Source organism: Vulpes vulpes, chromosome 5 (assembly GCF_048418805.1).
Source record: "Vulpes vulpes isolate BD-2025 chromosome 5, VulVul3, whole genome shotgun sequence".
NCBI lineage: Eukaryota > Metazoa > Chordata > Mammalia > Carnivora > Canidae > Vulpes > Vulpes vulpes.
The window spans coordinates 64,164,277-64,185,400 of NC_132784.1; the positions used below are offsets into that span (position 1 = coordinate 64,164,277).

General features: G+C 60.3%; 1 protein-coding gene across 2 annotated transcripts; it reads right to left on the reverse strand.

Annotated features, from left to right (window-relative positions):
- Positions 1-473: 473 nt before the first annotated feature.
- CDC42BPG (CDC42 binding protein kinase gamma) lies at positions 474-19,721 on the reverse strand. Of its 2 annotated transcripts, none has more exons than XM_072758375.1 (37): positions 19,463-19,721; positions 16,817-16,908; positions 16,647-16,730; positions 16,158-16,253; positions 15,695-15,843; positions 15,100-15,193; positions 14,687-14,887; positions 14,319-14,567; positions 13,805-13,884; positions 12,721-12,818; positions 12,547-12,627; positions 12,172-12,260; positions 11,881-12,060; positions 11,498-11,590; positions 11,249-11,370; positions 11,094-11,166; positions 10,755-10,861; positions 10,550-10,664; positions 10,195-10,343; positions 10,029-10,117; positions 9,677-9,729; positions 9,492-9,587; positions 9,343-9,402; positions 8,957-9,062; positions 8,534-8,667; positions 8,309-8,448; positions 8,124-8,205; positions 7,154-7,370; positions 6,147-6,209; positions 5,427-6,026; positions 4,094-4,191; positions 3,925-4,009; positions 3,678-3,798; positions 3,409-3,526; positions 3,112-3,235; positions 2,906-2,991; positions 474-1,846 (listed from the first exon to the last, which is right to left on the reverse strand). In XM_072758375.1, the coding sequence occupies exons 1-37, from the start codon at positions 19,620-19,622 to the stop codon at positions 1,790-1,792; spliced, it is 4,641 nt and encodes a 1,546-aa protein (XP_072614476.1). In that variant the 5' UTR covers positions 19,623-19,721; the 3' UTR covers positions 474-1,789. The 2 variants fall into 2 exon arrangements, with proteins under 2 accessions (XP_072614476.1, XP_025859741.2); XM_026003956.2 differs by having other exon boundaries at positions 9,492-9,590.
- Positions 19,722-21,124: the final 1,403 nt, after the last annotated feature.

Sequence of the window (21,124 nt, forward strand, 5' to 3'; positions counted from 1 at the left end):
TCAGTACCCCCAAGGCTGCGCTCCACTAGCTGCAGTAACCAAGCTCTAAAGTCCTCTGGCTGCTGCTTGGGAGACAGGAGATGGAGGGAGGGAGTAGAGTGAGGTATGAGGAATTTATTCCCTGGGCTGGCTGCCACCTTTCTGCTCAACCACAGCCAAGTTCTATGGAGAGACACAGCTCCTGTCAGGTGACACCCTGGTATCTTCCTGCTGTGTGGCCTGGTGGTGGTAACAGCTTCCCACACTGCTGGGGCTCAAAAGTGCTGCCACTCCTTGGTAGCCACCATGAACACTGCCCATACTTCTATAAACTGTCCTTTTGCTATCGAACTGTCCTTGCTACCCCCATTTGCGTGTGTACTGATTCCCGAAAGTGCAGGGAAGACAATTGTCCCAGACATCCATTCCTCCCTCCATCTGTTACCCCAGTTTTCTGAACCCCAGGAGGACAGATTCAAGCAGGGAGGCCAACAGCTGAAAAAGTTGTCTTTATTGGTTTCTCACTGCCTCACAGAGCATCAGGTCAATCCCTCCCGGGAATATGGTGTTTGAAGAGATAAATACTTATTTTGCCCCCAACTTATCAGTAGAGGGAAGTTTAATAAAAATAGCAATATAATAACAATTATTATATTAGTCATTATTATGACTATGATCAATAATAAAATGCCCCCTATTGCTCCCTAATACACAGATGGTTGAAGGTTTGAGAGAAAGGACCACCCCTTTTCTGGCAAGGGCCAGGGTGTGCCTGGAGACCCTCCAGCAGGCCCCCATCAGGGTCCATCTCCTACCAAGTAGCCTTTATAAATACCCTCCCCATCCTGTCCCTGTCCAGGAATTACCTCCCCCCTGGGCGGATTAGATGCAATGTCAGTTGGTTCACAGGGTCCCTCTCTGTTCCTGATCACAGAGAAAGGCCCCTCTCAGTAGTGTGCTCCTCTGGCTCCCCTCAGCTCTCTGCTCCTTGGCTCCTCTTGGCTCCTCTTGAGAGTTCCTCCTTTATCTGTCTCCTCCTCTGGATGGCTCTCCCTTCCTGCCAGTCACTAACACTGCCTCTTCCACTTCCTTTCCTTTCCCATCCCCCCTCACTTCCTTCACCTACACCCTCCTTCACCTACATCCTCCCTGCTCCTGCTCCTTGTCTCTCCTCTTTAAAAAAAAAAAAAAATCCATCTATTTTTTTTTAAATCCTTCTAATTTTTAAAGTAATTTCTACACCCAACATGGGGCTTGAACTCGAGTCGCACGCTCTACTGACTAAACCAGCCAGAAGCCCCACCCTCCTTTCCTTTGGATCAGACTCTGTCTTTCCTACCTTGACCCCAAGCAGAGACAGCGCTATGCCCCAACTTGGCCCCACCTAAGAGCTAGACAGTCCATAGCCAAGACCCCAGGTTGCTCCCAGGGCCTCTGTCCTTCTCCATCCCTCAGCCCAACTCTTGCTTGCAGGTTTTCTGAAGCTTGGCACTGGAAAGGAGAGCTTTGGCACGATTGCCCCTGGACTCCAGGGCAGATGGGCCCCCAGAGCAGAAAGGGGGCCACTGTGTTCCCAGTAGCTAGCACAGATAGGGGGTGAAAGCAGAGAACAAAGGCAGGATGAGGGCTGGGAGTCAAGGTCCCCCAGGGCCTGGGTACCCAGACCAGCTTCTGAGTCGCCTCCAACACAGGGCCTCCCTGAGTCCAAATTTCCACACATCCCGGGCCAGCCGGAGCATGGCATTCCTCAAGCTCTTTGTTCATTCCTGTCTCTTGGTCCTGGGATCAGGGTGGCCCCTGCCAAAGAGTGTCAAGGGGAGCCCTCTGATTCAGGGGCTGGAGGGAGGCTCCGGGGCCGTTCTGACACCTGGAGGGGAAACAGAAGGAAAGACTCCCAGTGCCTCCCAGAGGCCTCCCCAGGACCCATCACCTGCTGCATCCAGGCCCTCCGAGGGGGCCAGATGTGAAGTGGGGGTGGGCCTACAGAAGAACCCTGGCAACTCCAACTTTAATTAACTCTGGAGCCCAAATCAAAATCCGTTTGTTCATTTACTCTATTCCTCATCTATCAACAAACATGGTTTACTCCAGGCAGAAAACAAACTTGACCTTCACTATCAGGGAGCCCAGAGTTGAGGGAGGAGGACTGGCATCCAAGGAAAACCCTAGCACATAAGGACTGACAAGGACGGGTGGAGGGAGCAGGGCGTGGGCCCTAAAGAAGCTGGTGGCTGCCAGGCACTTAGGTGATCTTTGGAAAAAGTGCTATTAGCGCAAAGCCTTGAAGGTGGCCTGGATGTTAAGGAGAGGATTCCAAGCAGGGGTGGGGGACGACACGGGGTGGGGGTGGGGGACACAGGACGGCAGGCGCAAGAACCTGAAGGTGTGAAAGAAAATGGCAAGTTCCAGGGCTCCCAGCAGCCTGGTGTGGCTAAAGTGGGGGTGGCAGTGGAGAAGTGGCCAGAGGGTGAATGGGTGCCTTCCCAGCTCCTCCTAGGTCCCCTCCCAGAGTGGACTGTGCCCTCCCCTGATCCTTCCACCTCAGGCCGGGCCTCTAAAGAGTTCCCCTTCTGTGGCATTCTCCCCATGTGCCAGGTACCCTGCTGAAGCAATCATCACCTCATCTGGTTATCACTTACATAATAATAATATCAAACAGTAACCTCATTTTATAGGTGAAATAAGCTCAGAGGGGCTCGACATCTCAACCAGGGCCACAATCCTGGAGCAGTCTGAGCTAAAATGCCCACTTGGGACAACCTGCCTCCAGGCCTCTGTTGGGGCCCACTGTGGGGCTAGTCTTTCTCTTAGGATCCCGGGAGGGATGGGCTCAGCTTGTTCTCTAGCCTCAGGTCCCAGCACAAGGCCTAGCAAGAACAGAACTACCTGTCCTTTTATAGGAGGGGGAACAGCCCCACCAGCTCACCTGTATCAGGGAGTCTGCCGGGCTCAGAGATCCCTGGGGGCAAGACACAGACTCGCTGGACAGAGATGTCCAAGGCTTCCTCTTCCCTGAGCCAGGGGCAGGATGAGAGAGGGAACACAAACCCAAGGTCACAAATCAGGTGTCCAAAGGGGTGGAAATTTGGGGGAGGGCTGTGGAGGCAGGGGAAGCGGAGGGGTTGTCCTTACTGGCATCCGCGTCACCAGCGAGCCCGTCGCTGCCCACGGAGGCTGGGCGCCGCGAGGCCTCCGAGAAGCTGTGGGGACGCTGCGGGCCAGAGCCGCGGCTACCTCGGCCCTTCCCTTCTGGAGCCTGTTGGGGGGACAGTGCGGCAGGGCTGGGACCAGGGGGCGCGCCAGCCTGGGGTGCCGAGACCCCAGGCCCCGAGGTAAGCAGAGGGCTGCAATTGGCTCCAGCGCGTCGGAGGGGCCGGTGATTGGCTGAGCCCCACCGGGGAGGCTTGTGATTGGCTTCGGAGAACTCACCGGGGGCTGGGTCCTGGCGCCCGGCTTCCCGTCCGTGGGGCCCACGTGCACCAAGTGGTTGAAGTTGGTGGGCGGTGAGATGAGCTTGGAGCGCACAAAGGGGTCCTTCAGCATCTCCCTGCGGGCAGAGGGAGTACTGGGGGGCGGCGGCGAAAGGGACGCTTCCCCGGCCCTCCCCGGAAACGGGCCCGCCCCCCGGACTGGCCTGCACGTCGCCCCGCCCCCAGGCGTGGGAGGCCCCGCCCAGCGGCCGCATCGCGCACGCGCACCTGCGCCGCTGTTGCCGCTGCTCCTCCGACACGCGGAAGGAGAAGTGGCGTTTGCTCTTGGTGCGGAACAGCTGGCGCCGGCTGTTGTCAGTGAGGTCGGGGATGTCGAACTCGTCCTTCTCTGTGGGAGAAGCCGAGAGCCGGACGGTGCTCACAAGCCCCCAGTGCCCCCGTCCGCTGGAGCTCAGGGTCACAGCCACACGTGAACGCACACTCTCCGTACTCTCATGCACACGCGCTTCCTCACCTGCCAGCCGGTTCCTGAGGTAGGTCAGGCGGACCTTCTCCGTGCCAAAGAGGAACAGGGAGCCCTCCGGGTTTAGGGGTCGCACCTGAGGCAGCAGGCACAGAGGTCAGCCGTGCTACCCAACTGCACCGAGGCCAGGGCCAGGAGCCTGGGGGAGAACGACCCTCACCTTCTTGAGTGGCACCGTCTGGACCCATTCTGTTTTCCTTACGTCAAACACATCGATAGAATTCTCGCTGAATACTGTCAGGTAGGGGGCTGCATAACCTGCAGGGCAGGAGACTGTGCTGTGCCGCCCTGGCAAGTCCCGCACCTCTGGGGGCTTGTCCTCGGCTCTGGCACAGTGACTTCCATGCCCAACCCAAGGTCCTTCTGAAGACTTCAGGTTGTCCCACCCACCGTCCATAACCAATCAGAGATTACAGTCCATGGAGCACTCACTCAGTGGCATGCCAGGCATAGTTCCAACCACTTGGCTAACTTTTTTTTTCTTGACTTCTTTTTTTTCTTTTTTTTTTTAAAGATTGTATTTATTTATTCACGAGAGACATAGAGAGAGAGAGGCAGAGACACAAGCAGTGGGAGAAGCAGGCTCCATGCAGGGAGCCCGATGTGGGACTCCATCCCGGGACTACAGGATCAGCCCTGGGCTGAAGGCGGCACTAAACCGCTGAGCCACCAAGGCTGCCCTCTCCTTGACTTCTCAAACAGCTCTGGGCAGGTAGTATTATTATCCCTAACTTATAGATGACAGAATGGAACCCCAGAACTAAGTAATGGCCAAGGTCACGCAGTGGTGGGAGAGAGCTGGGAATTAGCCCGGGGCAGTCTGATTCCAACTCCTATAGGCTAAGTCTGTGCTACGCTACACCCAACTCCCAGGCCCAACCCCAGAAGAGCCACTGCTTATGAAGGGAGTTCTGTCCCCGTCTTCTAGCCCGAACACCATCTCACAGTTACATGTGAATGTGCTGGATGCTTCCACTGCCTTGTTTGCTCATTCATTCATTCATTAATTCATTCATTGACTCACTCATTCATTCCTCCAAACATTCATAGCCCCGAAGGTGTGCTTCCCTGGACTGGGTGCAGGATGTGATAAAGAAACCATCACATCCTGCACCCAGCTCCAGCCCCTCATAGGCCCCCGGTGTACCAAACCAGTCATTACAAGAAAGTGCGAAGAGCAGTAGGGCAGAGGTCTGCACACACAGATGGGGAGCAAAAAGGAACAAAGGGCCAGTGATGGGGGAAGGCAGGGCAGGGAGCATGAAAGCAGTAATGACTATGACAGAAATCATGGTGGTCATTTATGGAGAGCCTACCAGCTCCAGGCCCTGCCCTGGCATTGGGGCAGGACCTGTTTAAGAGTTTGCCAGGTATAAGAAGAGTTTAGGCAGGGGGAAGAGCATAAGCAGAGGCATGGGAGAGGAAGATCTGGTGCAGCCCACCTAGGGCAAAGCAGGGTATGGTCAGGCAGGAGGACCCTCCGCAGGCCTTACCCCAGCCTGTGGGCACTGCTGGCCACAGCAACTCATGGACTCGAGACTTGCGGCCGGCGCTGTCCACATAGACCCCCGCAGTGGTGAAGAGTAGCAAGAACTCACTGAGGCTGAGCTCCACAGCGCCCAGAGCCTCACCCAGGCCCCCACGGGATGGTGGCAGCTCCTCAGGCACCAGACTGGCCCCCAGCGGTAAGGGCGCAGCCTCATTGAGCAGTGGGTAGAGGGCAAAGGCACCGGCGGCTCCCACGCACAGCCGGTCGCCCAGCAGCCCCAGGCTCTGCACAGGTGCGGGTGCCTGTAGCTCACGGATGCGGCGCTGCCAGGGCCCTGGGCCTGGGCCGAGCTGGTAGCAGAGCACCTGGCGCTTGACAGCTACACAGAGCACAGGGGTGCGGGCCTGCAGGATGCGCCCGGCTGCCAGCGCCTGGCAGCCTCGAGACTCGGGGATCTTGGCACCCACCACCTCCGCACTCTCCAGCTTGGCCAGGGCGAAGAGGCGCACACTGGGGCCACGGCCACACAGTACGACCAGAAGGCCTGCCATGGGGCTCACAGCCAGCCGCTGTACCCGCCGGCACTCGCCGACCTGGAAGATGTCTTCGGGGTTGGCAAAGAAGAGTCACCAGTAGGTGGGTGAAGAACAGCCCCATGCCATCCTCTGTCCTCTGGGGCTGACCCCCACCTGGGTCCACCCTGGCAGCCCAGCCTGGCACATACCATTGCTATGCAGGTGGATCACAAATAGCCCCTCCTCGGTGCCCAGAGCAAGCCGTTCCTGGTCTAGTAGAGGGAGGGAGAGGATTGGGTCAGACAGCCCATCTGATAGCCGGAGATGAGACAGCCTGCCTGTCCTTCCTGAGCTTCAGTTTCTCCTGAGGATGTGGGGATGGCAATCCCACTGTCCCTGCATCACTGGACCCTTCTCTCTCAAAGTCTGGGCTGGCTGTACTGGATGGAAGGCCCACAAGGGCAGGGGGCTGGGTGAGAGCCCCTACCCCAAGTTGTGGGGTTTGGGGTAAGACCTGTCACCGCTCAGAGCCTTGGCTTTCTTTATGCAAAGTGGGGACAATGGGTCCTTTTCCCAGCGCTGCTTGGAGGCTGAAACAGTGCAGGCTGAGAGTACATTCACAGCAGTCCCTGCTCAATGCCCTTGTCCCCCCAGCTCCTGACTGACACAGGGGACTTGGAGGAGCCACATAGGCTCTCCAGGAGCTCCCACTCTGCATGCCAGGGGAAGTCCCAGCTCTCCAGGGCAGGGGCTGGCTCAGGGCCCCGGCAGCTGCCCGGAGAAGCCAGGAAGCACCACTCCCTCACTTCTCCCCCAGCTGTCATGAAGGTCCCACCGAGCTCCAGGCTCTGGGATGAACACAGTTGCCCCACAGGAGGTCATGTGAGGCTCAGCTGCGTCCAGGCTCCCCCGTGATCACCCTGCTGCTAGTAAGAGAGCCGGGCCTGGAACCCTCATTTGTCTCTTCCTAAAGCCTTTGCTCTTTTCACTCACTTAAGATTATTTGAGCAAAAGCAGAAACCCGGGCACAGAGAAATGGAGTGGCAGAAGCCAAACCCCCGGCCCCCCAGCAAAGGCTGCCACACACCCATACCCAGGGGAGGGTCACATATGTAATGTGGAGACCACAGCTCATGGCTATAGGGACTTGGCAGTGGTCACTGGGCAGTCCTCCCCAGAGCCTGCCCGGGGCAATGCCCCTCAGCATGTAACTCACCGATGATGGCAGCGCAGAGCGCGTGGGGCAGCAGGGGCAGCCCGTTGTCATAGGCTTCCTTCAGGGTGTACACAGGACGGGGCCTTGGGCGTGAGTCCAGCAGCAGCCTCTGCAGCTCGCCCAGCACCTGCAGCCAGCGCTCCCGCTCGGCCTCGCTCTCTGCCAGCAGCAGCACAGTGCACACAGCGGGGGGGACCATTAGCTGGGAGGCTGTCACCTGTGGGCAGGGACTCAGGTGAGAGGGCTGTGGGTTGAGGGCTGGCCATTCCCTCTCTCCACCCACTGATGCCTCTTAGCACCAACGTGAGTGGCCAGGTGCAGTGCTAGAAGCTGTCTTACAGCAGCAGGTGGTTCACCAGGCAGGGTGGTTAGACGAGCACACCAGTAAGTCTAGAGCCCTGAACCAGTGCTTGAGTAGGGGACAGGGCATCGTGGGCACATGCAGCAGAGCCCCTAACCCAGGCCAGGATGACCTCTCAGGGGAAGAGACATTTCTGCTGGAGCCCAGGGGATGAGTGGAAGAACCAGGAATGGTCCAGGGTGGGGAAACGCTTGGGGTGTGGTCTGGGCCCAGCAGAGGAAACAGGATGTGCAGGATCCATGGTTAGAGGACACTTTCAGAGCTGGGGAAGGGGACGTATGTTCATAGCAGGGAGAGGCTCCAGAGGAATTCTGGGGAGGCTGGCAGGGTCAGACATGTGAGGTCTCAAGGCCATGGGCAGGAGCGCCCCGAGGGTGATGGGAAGCCACAGGAGGCCCCAAGACTAGCAGGACACAGCTTCACAAACAGAAAGTGTACCGCGGCTGTGGAGTGGAGGCTACCGAAGCCGTCCCTGTGGAGGCAATGGGGGGCAGGGGGGCTGGGGTGCGGGTAAGGAGGGCAGCCATGGAAAAGGAGACAGAGAAGAGTGGCTGGAGCAGGGCCACATGGAGGCCGACGGTGGCCCAGCCCACCTGCCCTGGCGCTCACCCTAAAGATGCGTGGCAGGTCCCTGGTCTGGGCGTGAATAACATCAGAGGCCAGGACAGGGGTGGCTGAGAATTGGGGGTCCCTGGGGAGGTCCATGGGGCTGGTCAGAGACCACATTGCCTCTGGCCGCCCCCTCAGCCCCCCACTGCCGCACCCCTTTGCCCCTGCCCCTCCCTGGCACCCACCTTAGATCCAGTGCCTGCAGGAGTGCCCCACTGGCTGGGCTGAGTCGTGGGTCTGGGGCGTCAAACAGCAGCAGGCGAGAGTCGCTGAGGGCAGCAAACACCCGCTGCCAGCCGCGCCGCACGCCCGAGGGCCGGGGCACCTGGGGGGAAGGCAGGCATGGGAGGGCCCGCCAGGCTCTGAGATGGCCCCCGCTGCCTCCCCCTCCCCAGCCAGCCCCAGCTCACCGACAGGAAGCCCTCGTAGGCAGTGCCTGTGCCCGTTTCGGGGTGTACACCCAGGGCTGTGCGGAGGTGGTCAGGGGGCACGGGACAGGGCGGGGCCTGGGGGACGCAGGCGGAGTGACAGAAGTAGCCACAGGCTGTGGGGGAAGCAGGAGAAGCAGGCGGTGTGAGGCTGGGTGGGGACAGCCCAGAACCAGGACTCTAAGTATTACCCACCCTGGGCTTCCCTGAGGCTGTGGTGGCACCTCCAGCTGTCACCAATTCCCCAGTCAAGTGAGAAAAAAAAAAAAACTAAATGGAGCATCGGGAATGAGGGGTGGACTAAGAGGAAAACCAGGATGGGTCAGGATCAGAGCAGTCTCATTCTCTCTACCTGGGGACAGGAGGTGGGCATGCGTGTGTCGGGGGTGGGGTGTGGGGTCTCACCATCACAGCCCAGGCCCTGGCGGCCCAGGCCCAGCATCAGCGAGGTGCAGAGGAGGCACTTGGTAGGGGACGGGAAGCTCCGGGGCCGCAGCGCGTGTGAGCCAGGCTGGGGAGGCAGGACACGCATTACCCACGCCTGTCCACGGCCTCCTGGGGCCCTGTGTCCCACCCCTGAGGCCACCCTGAGATGTCTGATGGGATCAGGGAATGAGCCTGGGGCAGTGTGAACCCAGCCGCAATGAGTCTGTCACAGCACTCAAACTCACTGCCGCCGTCCCCAGTGTAGTCGGCCAGCATGATGCACGCGGAGGGACCCAAGCAGGTCCTTGGAGACCCGGCAAGATGGCCTGGTGCCCCTACCCCGCTCCAGCCCTCTGGGTGCTGACCTTTGCAGGGGGTCCTTCTGCTGGGGTGGTGGGAGCCGCAGGCACTCTGGGGAACACAGCCTGCAGGAGAGGGCAAGCAAACAGGTGAGGAGGGCCCGGCGGGTGGTGGGTGGTCCAGCCCTCCAAAAGCGGGACTCCAGCCTCCTCACCCCCAGGCGCAGGCTGCGGCGGCCCTCTGGCCTCAGCTCTGGCTCCACACTGGGCCTCAGGTCCTCTCCTGAGATGCCAGGGTCTTTGCTGGAATCCTTCTGGGGAGTGAGATGAGGGGGGGAATCAAGGCCCCTGAGCTTCACCGGAGGATGCCTCCCAACCAGCCCCTGCGCACAGTTCTCACCTCTGAGCTCCAGAGGGACCGGAAGGGTATCAGGGAGTTTGAGGACTTAGCGTCTGCAGACAGAAAGCAAAGGTCACTCGGGGTGGGGGTGGCCCTGGCCCAGCCCCAACACTCATTCCTGAGGAACTGGGGCCAGCAGGAAAATGGAGCAGTGACTGCAGGCTGTGGTGGGTACACATACAGCAGGTGCTCGGTAAGTGTTGGGTAACGGATGGTGGGGTAAAGCAGCTGAGTCTGGAACCAGATCTTGTCTCCAGAGCACTGCAGGGCTGTCATGCCCCTCCCCGGCCCAGTCCCCGTGAGGCTCAAGTGGGGGCCTTGCTCAGGGACAGGCATGCCAACGAGCACCTACCTCCTGGCCCACGGGCCGCCAGCTCCTCCCGCAACGCAGCCAGCTCCTGCTGCAGGCCCTGGCTCTGCTTCTGGGCCTCCTGCAAACGGCTAAGAGTGGGGTGAGGGCTTGTCAGAGGCCACTGCGTGGGTCCCGAGCCCCCATGCAGGGCCTCCTCCACTCTCACCTCTCGGCCTGTAGCTGGGCCTCTTGCATGTGTGTCAGCTGCTCCTGCAGGCTCTGCTTGGCCCGGATCTCGGCCTCTAAGGCCGACTGCAACTCCAGCCTGGCTGAGGCCTCCATCTTCTGCAGCCGCCGGGCCTTCCACTGGTGGTCCTGGTGGCCAGAGGGATACCCACGTAAGACATCCCTGGGCCTGGCTGCTTCAGAGGTCCTGCCCACCAGAGTGCATTGCCGGACTCAAAGCCCTAGATAGACCACTGATCTGTTGTGAGCTCAAGCAAGTCCCTGATCTTCCCAGAGCTCAGTGTCCCCACCTGCCGAGTGGTACCCCTTCCCCCCAGGGTATTTCTGGGGCTCACAAGTGGTCGGGCAGGGAGTGTCTGGGTGCCCACGTTCCGTATAGACTCCAGCTCCTCAGCCATCTTGGTGGCCAGGGCCTGCAGGTAGCCTCTTGAGACCTTCTCATCGTTCACCCTGATTGGGAAGGGGGCTCAGGGTCATGGCCTGGGCTTTCAGCCCCCTTGCCTGGGGCCAGCCCCTCCCCACTAGCCCCTCGGCCCCCACCAGCTAAGGATGTCAGCGATCTGGGCTTCCCAGTTGCTCTCCGTCTCTCGCCGCTCGCCCTCCAGCTGCTGCTTGCTCTGCTGCTCCCGCTCCAGCTCTTCCACCAGCTGGGGGCCGGGTAGGAAGATGGGTCAGGCCTCAGGGACCCCAGCACCCCCGATCCCAATCCACGTCCACCCTTGTTTACTCACCATCACTTGCCTGCCAGCTGTGGGTCCTACAGGGCTGGGAGACAGCCTGCTCTGGGACCCCAGCAGCATGGACCACTCACCCTGCCAGCTCCCCTCCTCTGTTCCCACCACCCCCACCGGTTCTGTGCCCTCCATCTGCCATGCTCACCCGCTCCTGCTCCAGGCTCAGCCGTCGGTTCTCTTCCTGGAGCCAGCACAGAGCCTCCTCCTTCCCACTCAGCCTGGGGAAGAGCGAGTGACTCAATGACTCCCAGCTCAGACCCCCCCCTCCCGTCCCCTACCTACCCAGGCTGCCCGACTCACCCATGGCTGTGGGCTGCCTCCAGCTGCATGCGAAGGGCAGCTACCTCCTTCCTCAGCTGTGCTTCCTGCGGCCCACCCTCAGGCAACCCCGTGCCATTGGTCTCAGAGGCCATGTGGATGGTCTTGAGGACATCGAGAGGGGTCAGGGCAGGGGCCTGAGAGGCCATGGCCCACCCCACCCTAGGGACCAGGCCTGAGTAGGTCAGGCCAAAGGGAGTGCTACTCGGAAGAAGGTTAAGACCTTGCTACCTTGACTCGGAAAGATTCCTTCTCAAGACTTCGCTCCCACTGTCTCTGGAGCTGTGTCACCTCCCGGCAAAGTGTGGTCACCTGGGCCTGCAACTGTAACAAGGTTCAGAGGCAGCCACTGCTGACCCTGTCCACCCCAACCCGCTCCCCTGCTGCAGACTGTTGGGCCTTGTCAGCCCTAGCAGGAAGGTAGGCAGTGGACCTCCAGCTGGCCCCACTCTAAACATATCCCCTCACTTGGGCCTCAGCCAGCCACATTGGGGATGCAAAGGCACATGGTGCTGCCAGCACCCAGCCCTGAGCTCCTTGGGCTCCCTCCAGCCACACTGGGGTTCACAGGGGGCAGGGTTCTGCTGCTGTCCCTACCTGCCCCCATCGCTCACCTTTCTGCTGGTATCCTGGGCTTCCTCCAGCTGTGAGCTCAGGGCCTGGGTCTGGCTGGCTGTGGCTGCCTCTCTCTCCTGGGCCTCCTGCAGCCTCTGGAGCAGCTCCTCCTGCCGCTCCTGGGCTCTGCATAGCTCCTGTGACTGCGCCCGCAGCCCTGCTTGAGCCTCGGCCAGCTCCTGGCGGGGAGAGGGTCAGCGAGGGGGTGCGGAGGGCAAGGCCTGGGGTCAGGGTATTGACCTCCTTAGCATGGAGCCCCAGGCCACTCACCCACCTCACTGAGCTCTCACCTGGACAAGCCGGTCTCTCTCCTGCCATAGGTTGCAGTCCTGGCCTGGGCTGCTGCCATCCATCTCGGACTCACCATCCCTTGGTGTCTCTGCCAGGAATTGTCACTGAGGCCCACAAGTACTGACAGCCTCAGCCTGACATTCCACATGCAGCATCTCACAGAACTCTCACCACAGCCTGGGAAGTGGGTCTCCTTGGCTCATTTTCTACATTTAGGCTCAGAGAATTTAAAATACTTCCCCAAGATCACACCTTGTATACAGTAAGGGCAGGATTGGAATCCAGGCTGGACTCCAGCGTGTGCTAGGAAAGCACCTCAACCTCCAGGGTGAGGATGGGGGAAAGAGATGGGGTGGTGTTGGGGGGCGGAGTACCTGACAGCCTGCCCTGTAGAGTCTGTACTTCCTTCCGTAGCCGTTCCAGCTCCCAGTGGTCTGAGGAGACCTGCAGGGCCTCTGCAGAGGGGGCACTCGTAGGTGAGTAGCCAGTCCAGCAGTAGCTCCTGAGTCAGACCCACCCCTGCCCTAGCCCAGCGGGCCCCCCTGTACCTTGGAGCTTCCGGCTCAGCTCCATCTTCTCCTGTTCCAGACAATGGAGCTTCTGCTCTAGGGCAGCCAACTGCTCAGAGCTGCTCTCAGGGCCCGGACTGGGGAGAGCAGGGCGACATGGGTTGGCAGAAAAACCCACCCCACGGATCCTTGGGTGGCTCAGGGGTTTAATGCCTGCCTTTGTCCCAGGGCACAATCCTGGAGACCCGGGATCGAGTCCCACATGGGGCTCCAGGCGTGGAGCCTGCTTCTCCCTCCTCCTGTGTCTCTGCCTCTCTCTCTCTATGTCTATCGTAAATAAATAAATCTTAAAAAAAAAAAAAAAAAAACCACCCCGCCCAGAGCCCTTCCATCTTCCTTCATCCAGTCGTTTATTCATCCAAGAAACACCCTCTGTGAGCCAGCTCAGCTCTGTGTCCATCCCTGGGCTCTGTGCCAGAAGAAAGAGACCAGACCAGGCACTGCCCACAAGATCCCAGACCCAGGCTCAAGCCCCAACCCTGGCCCTTATAGGCTGTGTGACCTTGAATAGTCACCTAATATATCTGATCCTCAGTTTCCTCACAGGGCCTCTTTCAAGGACTGCCACGAGGAAATGGTGATTTAGGCCAGCTGGCCCCATGCCTGGCACCCAGTGGCGCTCAGAGTGCAGGTCAGACACATTTGTTTGTACCACAGAGTACCTCTTCACTGTGATCTCAGGCCAGTCCCTCGAATGAACTAGATCATCTGACCCAGTGTAAAATGGGCATAAAGAGGCATAAAGTGCGTCTCCAGGACTTGGAGGGGTCCTTCCAACTGCAGGCCTCTGGTTCTGAGGCTAAAACACTCTGAGCCTGCTATGGAGGGTACTCTGAGGGCCAGAGGCTGGGACAGGACTCATAGGAGGCATAGGCATGGCTCCACTAGAATTTGAGGACGTGAGAGTTGTCTTCCTGAGGGCTCAGAGCACACTCCCTGCCACATACAGGCACCTGATAGGCCATTTAGCCCCTTTCCCACGGTCCCAGTGGGCTGCATTCCCAGTGTCCACCAGGCCAGGCAGCCCCTGGCCTCCCACTAGGTATGTGATGACTAGACTCACCTGCTGGAGGTGTAGGTAAAGCCCACGAATGGCAAATGGTGGCCAGAGAAGGCCCCATGGGAGGGTGGTGGGAGGGTCCCCTGCAGAAGGAGGGGAAGGAGTGTCAGACTCCCAGGCATGGCTCCAGGCTGAGGCTCAAGACCCAGGAGACATCCCTGGGACTGGGAGTGCTGACCTCCTGCTCAGATGGAACCTAGGAGGGTGCCACGGCCCCCACCTAAACAGACCACAATTCCCATGAGCCCTTATGGTCATGGCCTTCCAGGTGCCGCTGAGAGCCTTCCTCTTGATAAGACTTCTGGTTACTAGGATAACACTTGGGGTCCAAGGACCTTCACCTGTTACAACCCACCTCGGTAGAGGTGAACCAGCCCAGGTGAACCATGACTCCCGTGAGCTTCTGGAAAGCAAGGGCCTCATCCTCCACCCAGCAACTGCTCTGGAGAACTTCTGGTTTCCCTTGGCCAGCAAGGGTCAAGGCAGTTTTCCTAGTGCAGTGGAACCCACTGCTCACCGGCTGGTTGAGAGTGTCATCGTCCACATCGAAGTTGGAAGTGTCCATGGGCCCGCGCAGTTCAGGGATGTAGGGGGCCGTGCTGGTTGCCAGCCGCTCCCAGTCCACACCTTCAAAGAAGGGGTGGTTCCGAAAGTCGTCCAGCCCTCCACGGCCCAGACGCTCCTCCTGGCGACACAGCAGCCGGCGGATCAGGTCTTGGGCAGTGGCTGGCACGTCAGGCACATCCGAGGGAAACTGTAGGTGGTCCTGTAGGCCAGGGGAAGGGGTGCAGGTGGCTGTCCAGGATCTTACCCCCTTGGGTATACCAACCATATGGGGTCAGGCCTCCTGCCGTCCTCCCAGAATCCCAGAGCTGGTGGCCTGACCTCATGGTTCATGATCTTGCCGTAGGTTTCCACCAAGGATTCAGCATAGAAGGGCGTCTCCCCAAAGAGCAGCTCATAGGCACAGACTCCCAGTGACCACCAGTCACACTGTGGACCATAGTGGCCCTTGCCCTCCTCCATGGCCTGCAGGATCTCTGGAGATATGTAGTCTGGTGTCCCTACTGCCACTGACGAATCCACCTAGGGGTGTTGGTGGTGAAGATACCATGAAGACAGCCTTGGACTTGGCTCGGCCTGATGCCCCTTCACCGTAGCCCCGGCTCTGGCCCTGACACCCCCATTCCCTAAGGCTTCACTGGCCTGGTGACCCCACTTGGGGCCTAGACCCAGTCTTTCCTTCCCCTGGGAGCTCTCCAGGCCAGGTGTTCCCTGCCCTCACCCTGGGGCCTTACCATACCACTACTGTTGAGACGGAGGCAGGAACCAAAGTCAGCCAAGCGGATGTGACCATTCATGTCCAGCAGGACATTGTCTGGCTTGACGTCCCTGAGGAGTGCAGGGAAAGAGAGGGGCTTGACCTGCATGTGTAGGTGTGAGTTCAGGCACACATGCACACTAGCGTTCACTATCTGTTCACAAGATACAACGTGTGTGTGCATGCATGCAGGAGGGAGGCTGGTGGCGAGGCCTCCTGGCTCCCGAGAAGGAAGGTGGTTAGATTGGGAAAAGCGACCCATAAGGATGACCCCTGGAGGCAGCAGGGCACGCAGTGAGGGATGCAGGAGTTAGACTAACCCGGTGCAAACCACTAGCTGAGTCACCTTGAGCCAGGCGCTTACCTATGCTAAACTCTGACTCTCTCACCTGTAAAGTGGGCACAAGAGCAGCCCCCATCACATAAAGGTTTTGGTGTGAGAATTCAAAGACATTGTGTGTACAAAGCACCTGGTCTAGGGCTTGGCATGTGGTGAGCACTCAGCAACTGCCAGCTGTCCCAGAGCAGTTAGCAGGGGCTAGACAGGGCAGCAGGGGCCTTGGGGGCCCTACCTGTGGACGTAACCCAGCTGGTGCAAAGAGTGGATGGCCAGCACCATCTCAGCCAGGTAGAACTGGGCCAGCTCGGGTGGGAGGCGGTCCTCAAAGCGGCTCAACAGAGTGAGAAGGTCCCCACCGGCATAGTAGTCCATCACCAGGTACTGGGTGGTGGTGGATGGGGGAGAGGTGGGGCAAAGATCAGATGGGGAGGGTGAGGGGCACCTGTCCCGGGGCCCTGCCTCCTGCCTGCCTCCCCATGGTCCTGAGGGGTTCTGGGAAGGCAAGAGTGTCTCCAGCAGCTCTAGGGTAGCCAGCCACCAGCCAGAGTTCAGGCAGGGCCTCCAGGCCCAGCAGCTGGTGCCTCTCGGTGCCCAGAGCAGGGGTCTCTCTCTCCTTGGACCCAGCACCTCTGGCCCCCAAGGGCCTTCTCCTTTGTCCCTAGGGTACACCCTCCAGCTTTGCTGAGTATCCTCACCAGGAACTCCTCGTCTTGGAAGGCATAATGCAGAGCAGTCACCCAGCGGCTGTCCCCCTTCACCAGAACATCCCGCTCCTCCCGGAAACAGGCAGTCTGCAGCAGGTTGGGGAGCAGGGGGAAGGATGGGATCAGAGCCCTGGAAACTCTCCTTGCTAGCTCAGGGGACAGAGGAAGAATAAGTCTAGAAGCTCTGGTCAAGGTTGCCTGTGTGGGCCAGGCACAGGTGGGCCTGTGCTTTATGGCTCCAGGCCTCAGAGTTCTAAGGAAAATGGGAACTAGGCTAGCCTCTAAGAAAGGCCTATCGTGGGAAAGCAATGGGGGAGGTTGGCAGTTCAGCCAACCTGAACTGAACATGGTTGCCGGCTCAGCAGCCATGCCTGCCCCTTCCCCAGCATGCCCTGATTTCCCCACAGGCAGCACCCTCACCCTGCCCCACACCCCCACCCATTCGTAGGGTGCCAAAGTCCCAGCCGACCCCAAACTGACCTCGGCCCTCTTCAGCATCTCCCACTTGTGCAGCATCTTCATGGCAAAAATCTGCCCACTGTCCCTTTGCCTCACCACGGCAACCTGAGGCCATGGGGAGCATAGGGGTCAGCTCTGCCTGGGTGCGAACCCCCTTTCCCATCTACCCCAGGCCTTTGCCTTTTGCTCACCTCCCCAAATGCCCCTCGGCCGATCACCTTCAAGATCTCGAAGTCATCTCTCTGTAGCCTCAGCTCTTTGACCTTCGCTACGAAGGGGCTAGCTGAGGGGAACACAGAGTGGGGCTCAGGGCACCTGCAGGGAGGGTCCCAGCTCTCTCTCTTGCCTGGAGAAAGCAGGAGCTGCAACCCCCATGAGGCCAGGACTGGGAGGGGCCACAACCCCCTCAGTTGTGAGTAGGAAGCATGGAAGGTGGGGTCCAGGCTTTGCTGACCACCTGACCCTGAGACCTCCTGGAATCCATGGTTCCCTGGACCCCTGTCCACAGATGCTACGTAGGCAGTCTCCATTCCAGGAGGTGATGGAACTTGTAGTCCTTCCCAGCCTGGGTGGGGTTGAACCTGGCTGACCAGGTCACCCTGGGGAGGAAGGGGATACCGTTCCCACCCTCAGTTCACAGTTCTTGGCGCCTGGCAGGACCAGGCCTGGGCCTGTCTTGGGAAACTGGACGGGCAACATTCCTTGTCCCCAGAGAGGCTTCCCTGCCACTGGGAGCTGTGAGCCCTCCTCTCCGGAGCCTGCAGGCCCAGAGGTATCTGGCTGGGAGTGAGGCCTGGGGCAGCCCTGGAGGAGAGGTCAGATGGTTCTGCAGGGCTTGCTCTGGGACGATAGGCTTTTCCCGTGTGGGGCCTTCTGGGTCTGGAGGCATAAATAGCTCTGCCCGTGTTCTCACAAGACTCAAAAACAGAGCCAAAAAACCTTTCCTTGGCCCCTGACACTGGCACCTGAGGGAGTGAGCGCTCAAGATGTCCTGCAGGCCTGACCAACCCTACAACTCTAGGCACTGCCTCCCATCTGGACTTGGCCTTTATCTGGGCAAGAACTTACTCCTCTCCCAGTCCTGAGACTCCCTTGAGGGGCATCTCCAGCCACTCTCGGACCCTTTCCAGGCCCGGAGAGGGAAGTGGAGTCTGGAGGCTTAGGGAGGCAAGAGTGCCTGGTGGGGGCTGGGGGCAGCTGCAGTTTGGCCCCCTGCCTCAGTTTCCCCCAGGTAACTCCCTGCCAGCTGGGCGGGTCTGTGGGCAGGACAGGGAGCTGCTCCACAGGTTTGTCAGGGAGAACCCCTGCAGCAGGGGTGGTGTGGAAACCTCATTACAGAAATTAATTGTCTCTTTCCCAAGTCTGTGTGTGCAGCTGGAGAGGAGGAGCCACAGGCCTCCAAGGGGGAACTGAGGCCAGGGTGGCTACCTATCAGCCAGACAGGATCCAAAACCTGGAGTCCATGGTCAGGAGGATCAAGGTCCCCAGGACAGGCTGCCCAGTCCTCTTGCCTTGCCGCAGGGGATGGGGGCTCTGGGCAGGAGCAGGGACAAGTCAGAGCGGGAGCAGAGTGAGTCACCACCCTGCCAGTTACCTTGGGAGATGTCAACAGACAGGCCCCCATGCCGGGGTCTCAGGCAGAGACGCCAGAGGCAGGCAGGGAGAAGCACATGTGTGTGCAAACACACACACACACACACACACACACACACAGGTGCGTAGGCATCACAGCAGGTGATGACAACACAATCAGATACACATGAATAAGGTGAAGTCCCAGGGAGAGTGGCAGGCACCAGAGGTAGGGGCTTCCTAGCTGCACTCACTCTGGAGGACAGGGCCGGGCTGGGGGCCAGCTCACTAGAATGTCTTACAGGCCCCCCAACCATGCCAGGCCAGGCCTTGGGCCTGCTCAGAGCTAAGGTGTGCTGGGAACGCTGGTCACCCACCGGGCAAACACCAGCCTCACCCCATCCTCCTGGCCAGGCCCCTCAGCCCTCCTCCCTGGCCTGGCCAGGCATAACCAGGGTCATAACCAGGGAGGCCTGGGGCTGGTGCCGGTACCCACACTGGGTGGAGGGTTACTCCAGGTCAGCCACTTCCGGTGACTCATGAGTCAACCAGGAAGGGGTACAGACCCACCTCCAGCCAGGCCCCCCTCCCTGTCGCTGGGGAATAGACCTCAGGAAGCCTGGCCGGCGACTTGCAGAGGGAAAGGGGCTGAGGTTGGTTTCTGTGTCCAGTTTGGGGTGTGAGAGATGCCGAGAGATGGAAGTGTGCATGTGGGAATGTGTGTAGGTGTGCAATCCCCATGGATCTGGGAGTAGAAGTAGGCAAGCATGTAATAGCCAAGGTGGTCCGGATGGTGTTTGGGGTGAAGTGTGGGGCTCCCTGGGTCTCTCCTTGAGCTGTGAGTACCTCAGTGTGTCCGTGTGGTATGTGGGAGCCAGAGAAAGCATGTGTGTCAGTGCATGAGACACATGGAGGTCTGCATGTGTGACTGTTCTCCAGGGTCATGAGGTAGGAGTGTGAGTGAGGAATCTCTGACGTGACCCGTAGCACACGTATTATGTACTTGAGTCCGAGGTCTATGCTTGGGACCACGTTTGTGTGAGTGGCGCACACGCGCCAGGGTCTGAGTAGTAAGGAGCGTGTTGTGAGTCTAAGGGAGGGTAAGGTGTGCAGCTGAGAGGGCCCAAGGGGTCCAGTAACATGTCAGGCCAGCCCGCGGGGGTGCCGCTCCCGGCGGGAGAATCTGAGGGCGCGGGGCGTGCGGGGAGAGTCCCGGCACAGGGTCCCCCGGGCCACCCCACCTCGGTCCCTCCCAGGCCACTCACCCCAGCTCAGGAACTGCGCCACGTTGCGCTCCCGCCGGAGGGGGGCGCTGCTGAGCTCGTGGTGCAGCCCCAGCAGCAGATCCAGGAGGCCGTCGAGCCCGGGGCCACCGCCGGCCTCGCCCCGCGCCAGCCGCTCCAGTGCGCGCAGCCGCCGCTCCATGGCTGAGGCCGGAGCGCCCGGGCTAGAGCCGCGCCGTCCGCATGCCCGCCCGCCGGCGCGTCCGTCCGTCTGTCCGCGGGTCGTCCGCGAGTCCTCCCCCCGCCCCTCCCGCCCTCCCCGCTGTCACCTTCCTCCCTCGCAGCCTGCGCGCCCACACCTGGGCGCCGCGCCCCGCCCTCTGCCCCGCCCCTCGACGGACGGGCAGGTGAGCGCTGGCCAATGGAAGGCGCGACTGGAGGTGAAGGTGGGAGGGCGGAGGCGCGCGGGAACTGGGCCAACCCTCGGCCAGGAAGTGGGGAGGGCGGACCCCAAAGAGTAAGCTCTGGCGGGGCTGGGCTAGGGGGTCTCCCGTGGGGGCCGGGAAGGCTGCCTAGATCCCCGCGCGGCCCCAGAGCCAGCCTTACCAGGCCCGTCGCCGGCCCCGAAGCTAGGTAGGGGATGCCGGGGGCAGGAGCGCTTCCCTCGCCCCCTGGGACAGCGACAGCCTCTCCCTCTGCTCTGGGAGAGGGGCCTGGAGACGCCCGCGCCCCGGAGCCGGATGGGAGTTGTAGTCCCCTCCCCGGGATGCCCGCAGCGCTTGGCAAACCTCCCACCCCTGAGCGGGGGCGGGGCGGGGGGTAACTCGCTAGTTTCTGATTTCATTTTATTTGTATCGTTACTGCCGACCTGGGAGACAGGTAGGTGAGGCAGGGACGATTACACCCATTTGGCAGATGGACACACCGAGGCTTGAGGAGGACGAAGGGGAATGGAGAGGCTGAGGGTGGGAGGCCCCGCAACAAGCCCCCGGAGTGGGGCCGGGCTGGAACTCCCCACAGGCTCCTCAAGCCTAGGCGGGAGCAAGGCCTGCGGCCGGCCTGGAACAGGAGGGCCAGAGAGAGGTGGGAGCTGGGCTGGACGAGGTAGGAGAGGGGAGGGACTGAGTCTGTCTGTCCAGTGGCATTTCTGATTTCTGCCCAGCTGTCTGCAGCTGGGCTGGCCCGGACGCCATGGGACTGTGCGTCGGTCCAAGAGGAGGGAACGAAGGGTGGGGCATTTTAGTGGCTTTAGACAACAAATTCTTCCATTAAAAGATCTCTTTGAGGATTTGCCTGCCCGCTCTGACGGGGACCTCCTTGAGCCCAGACAGGGTCGTTGCCAGCGTTCAGGGAGGAGGCGCTCTGGGTGTCTGGAGCTGGGCTGAGCCTCCCTGGCAGCACACAGGGGGCCTTCTATCAGGTTTCCCGTTTGCCGTCCTCTGAGACATGCCCTGTGGCTTCCCTGTGCCCGCCGTCTGCGAAATGGGGAAACGGAGTCAGGCCGGCTCACTCACTGCTGGCCAGGCGTGGGGGCAGGAGTCCGGCCGGTTGGTGCACTCTTACCTGAAGCATTCTAGGTTCTCCTGGGGCAGGGCCGGGTGGACCCCGCAGGGAGAGCCCTCCACCAACGGCCACAGGGGGGCGCCAGAGACCAGAGGAGGGCCAGGTGCCCCGGAGGAGCCCAAGTGCCATCTCCTAAGGAAC